Source organism: Ovis aries, chromosome 26, assembly GCF_016772045.2.
Source record: "Ovis aries strain OAR_USU_Benz2616 breed Rambouillet chromosome 26, ARS-UI_Ramb_v3.0, whole genome shotgun sequence".
Taxonomy (NCBI): Eukaryota; Metazoa; Chordata; class Mammalia; order Artiodactyla; family Bovidae; genus Ovis; species Ovis aries.
The window spans coordinates 14567375-14570478 of NC_056079.1; the positions used below are offsets into that span (position 1 = coordinate 14567375).

Below are 3104 nucleotides of genomic sequence, written 5' to 3' on the forward strand. Positions count from 1 at the left end.
CTGGGATTTGTAAACAGGCAATCGTGTGAGACTCAGCGGTGGGACTAAAGGAGGCGACACTGTTTTGTGAGGGTCCTCGCCCCCCGGTGCCCACAGCCGCTGCGCCTCTGCGCTCGCTCACCCGCCGGCGCCAGTTTACCGCCTCTTTCCCACCCGGGCTGTTGCCATGCAAATATTATTCCCCCCGCTGGTCACGTGTCCTTTGAAGGGCCACGTGGATTAACAAAGCTGATCTGCCCCCAACTCGCCCCCCTCGGCTGCTAATTTTTTTTTCCTTAACTTAAAAAAAAAAAACTGATCTTGAATGCATGCATCCCCCAAACGCAGCTCCCCTAATCCTATGGAATAATTCAAGTCGTGAATGCACTTGGAGCCCTAGATGACCGCTTTATAAGGCAGACCCTCGTAGTCGGGAGGCTACAGTCTACCTGGGACACTCGAGGAGGCACACGAGGGGAAAAGCGGACGGGTGCCTTGCGCCACCGCCTCTCCCGAGAGCGCGTATTGATCAGAATGTCAGACAAGCTCAAGGAACGCAAAGTGAGTCGGCTGAGTCCAGATGGCTCTTGCGCCTTCTGGGTGGGGGTGTCTAACTCCCAGAGCCACCACCTGGCTGGACCGAGGAGCCGGGACATGGTCACACAGGACTTCTCCTGGAGAGGAATCCTGAGTGGTTTGGGAAGGGAATGAGGATAGCTAGAGGGGACTCCGCGGTCGGGGTGGAGGCCACATGTAGAAGCTGGTGGCCACCTCCCCATGGCCCTGGTGCTCAGCAAGGTGGTGTGACCCCGCAGAGGTTAGAAGCGGAGTGCATCAGCACAGGTGCGAGAGGACAGAGCTCACATGACCCAGTGTGGGGGGACAGGGGCCTGGGGCGACTCCCTGGGCAGCACTGAGGGGTGGCAGACGGCTGTGCCAGCCGTGCCTTTGATGATTCTCTGGGCAAAGACATCCTAAACGGACAAACAAACCTCTGTTCTCAGAGAACCCCCGTTTCCCACAAAGTGATAGAAAAGAGGAGAAGAGACCGGATTAACCGCTGTTTGAACGAGCTGGGCAAGACGGTGCCCATGGCCCTGGCGAAGCAGGTAATGTTGTCAGCTGAGAAAACAGGTGCTGGCGCTGGGTATGCTCTGATGCCGAGAGTCTGGAGCTGGAAAGGGCCGTAGGTGCGGGCTTCCTGCCCGGGGCCCTGAGCGCGGAGTTGAGCCCCAGGCGGCCCTGGCGCAGATCCACAGCGGCGCCCCCCGTTCGGCTGGATGGTCCCCTCGGGTTAAAACGGTGCACCCAGCCTACCCGGTTAGCCCGCACCGTCTGGGCCGCTTCCAGGAGACTTTTCCTTCTTTTCCAGAGTTCCGGGAAGCTGGAGAAGGCGGAGATCCTCGAGATGACCGTGCAGTACCTGAGAGCCCTGCACTCCGCCGATTTTCCCCGGGGAAGGGAAAAAGGTGGGCAGGGAGTGTGCGCCACACAGAGCCCTGCGGGTGGCCGCGGGAGTAAAGCGGTCTCTCAAGGTCTCCTCTCTGGATGCTGCAGGGGCGGGGCCCCGAGTCCCGAGAAAGCTAAGGGGGACTGGAGAACAGGCGTCTGGGGATACAGGTTCTGAGGCCTCTTCTCAGGTGGGGAGGGGTGAGGTCAGACTCCTAAGGAAATGGAGGTCGTTGGCTTGCGTTTTTTCCAGTCTCCAGGCTGGAAAGAGAGGGGCGGGCCTTGAATGGAAACCGGCCAGAAAACGTGATGGGAGGGGCTTGGCATCTGCCGTAGGCTCCCGGTCAGGAAGGGGCCACTCACAGTTTTCCCTTTCTGCGTTTTCCTTGCCCCTCCAGCAGAGTTGCTAGCAGAGTTTGCCAACTACTTCCACTACGGCTACCACGAGTGCATGAAGAACCTAGTGCATTACCTCACCACCGTGGAGCGGATGGAGACCAAGGACACCAAGTACGCGCGCATCCTCGCCTTCTTGCAGTCCAAGGCCCGCTTGGGCACCGAGCCCGCCTTCCAGCCACTGGGTTCGCTCCCAGAGCCGGATTTCTCTTACCAGCTGCACCCAGCCGGGCCCGAGTTCGCGGGCCACAGCCCGGGTGAGGCGTCCGTGTTCCCGCAGGGCGCGGCGCCGGGGCCCTTCGCCTGGCCTCACGGCGCGTCCCGCAGCCCCGCGCTGCCCTACCTGTCCAGCGCGCCCGTGCCTCTCCCGAGCCCCGCGCAGCAGCACAGCGCCTTCCTGGCGCCCGGGCAGGGCCTGGACCGCCACTACCTGAACCTCATCGGCCACGCGCACCCCAGCGCCCTAAACCTGCACGCGCCCCAGCACCCTCCGGTGCTCTGACGCCGACAAATCCCGCAGACTGCTCTGCGCTCTGGGCACTGCTTGGGAGAAACACTGTATATTGTACAAGTGTAAATATTGTGCTGGAAAAAAAATAAAATAAAAAGCTGAGTTGGGTAAGGTCAAAAGCGAATTCGTCTTCTGAAGGACCTTCCCCCTGGCAATAAACGCTTTCTGAAAGTTCCAGAGAGACGGATTCCTTGTTACCTTTGCTCTTCTAAAACCCATCCCCTCCGAGGGGTCTCAGGCACAAGGCCGATGCTGGCTGAGGTGACGACCCTCAGTTATTTGGGTGGGGAAAGGGATGGGTCGCCGCGCAGGGCCGGAGGAGGCGGGCAGGCCAAGTGGAGGAGTCGCTTCCAGGCTGGCTTCGCAGTTCCACCCGGGCTCCAGACCCGCCTCCTCCTCACGCGCACCTTGGGTATTTGCCTGGGAGAAGGGCGGACGGGAGGCCCAGGGCCTGCGGCTCTCAACAAATACAAATTGAAGGACCCTCTCCAAGCCGGCTGTGGCAAACTTTCGCCAGCTCCCACCTGGGAGCCCTTCCCTAATCCGGAGAAGGCCCCGGACGCGCGCGCACGGGTGCGCGCACCAGCTGTCTGAGGACCCAGAGCGCGGGGAAACCCGGGCCCCTGGGATGCAACGATTGGTTTACAGCCTCCACCTGTCTGGTTAAAAATATACAGAGGAGGAGGCTTCCAAATGCGGCTTAAAAACAACATCCGATGAAGTTCATCTTCGGACGGACAACTGTCTTTCTGAGCGCCCGAGGGCTCAG

The 3104-nt window shown here is 60.4% G+C and overlaps 1 protein-coding gene across 1 annotated transcript; it reads left to right on the top strand.

Moving 5' to 3' along the window:
• The first annotated feature begins 400 nt into the window (after positions 1-400).
• Positions 401-2512, top strand: HELT (helt bHLH transcription factor). The gene is made up of 4 exons (XM_027962644.3): positions 401-540; positions 984-1088; positions 1352-1448; positions 1830-2512. Exons 1-4 carry the CDS (start codon positions 514-516, stop codon positions 2324-2326), a joined length of 726 nt encoding a protein of 241 aa, XP_027818445.1. The 5' UTR covers positions 401-513; the 3' UTR covers positions 2327-2512.
• The last annotated feature ends 592 nt before the right edge of the window (positions 2513-3104 follow it).

Excerpts from the sequence above, each read along its gene's own strand:
- HELT (XM_027962644.3), top strand. The coding sequence starts at position 514 with ATGTCAGACAAGCTCAAGGAACGCAAA. Across the intron at positions 541-983 it reads ACAAGCTCAAGGAACGCAAA|AGAACCCCCGTTTCCCACAA; the intron begins GTGAGTCGGCTG and ends CTCTGTTCTCAG. Across the intron at positions 1,449-1,829 it reads TCCCCGGGGAAGGGAAAAAG|AGTTGCTAGCAGAGTTTGCC; the intron begins GTGGGCAGGGAG and ends CCCCTCCAGCAG.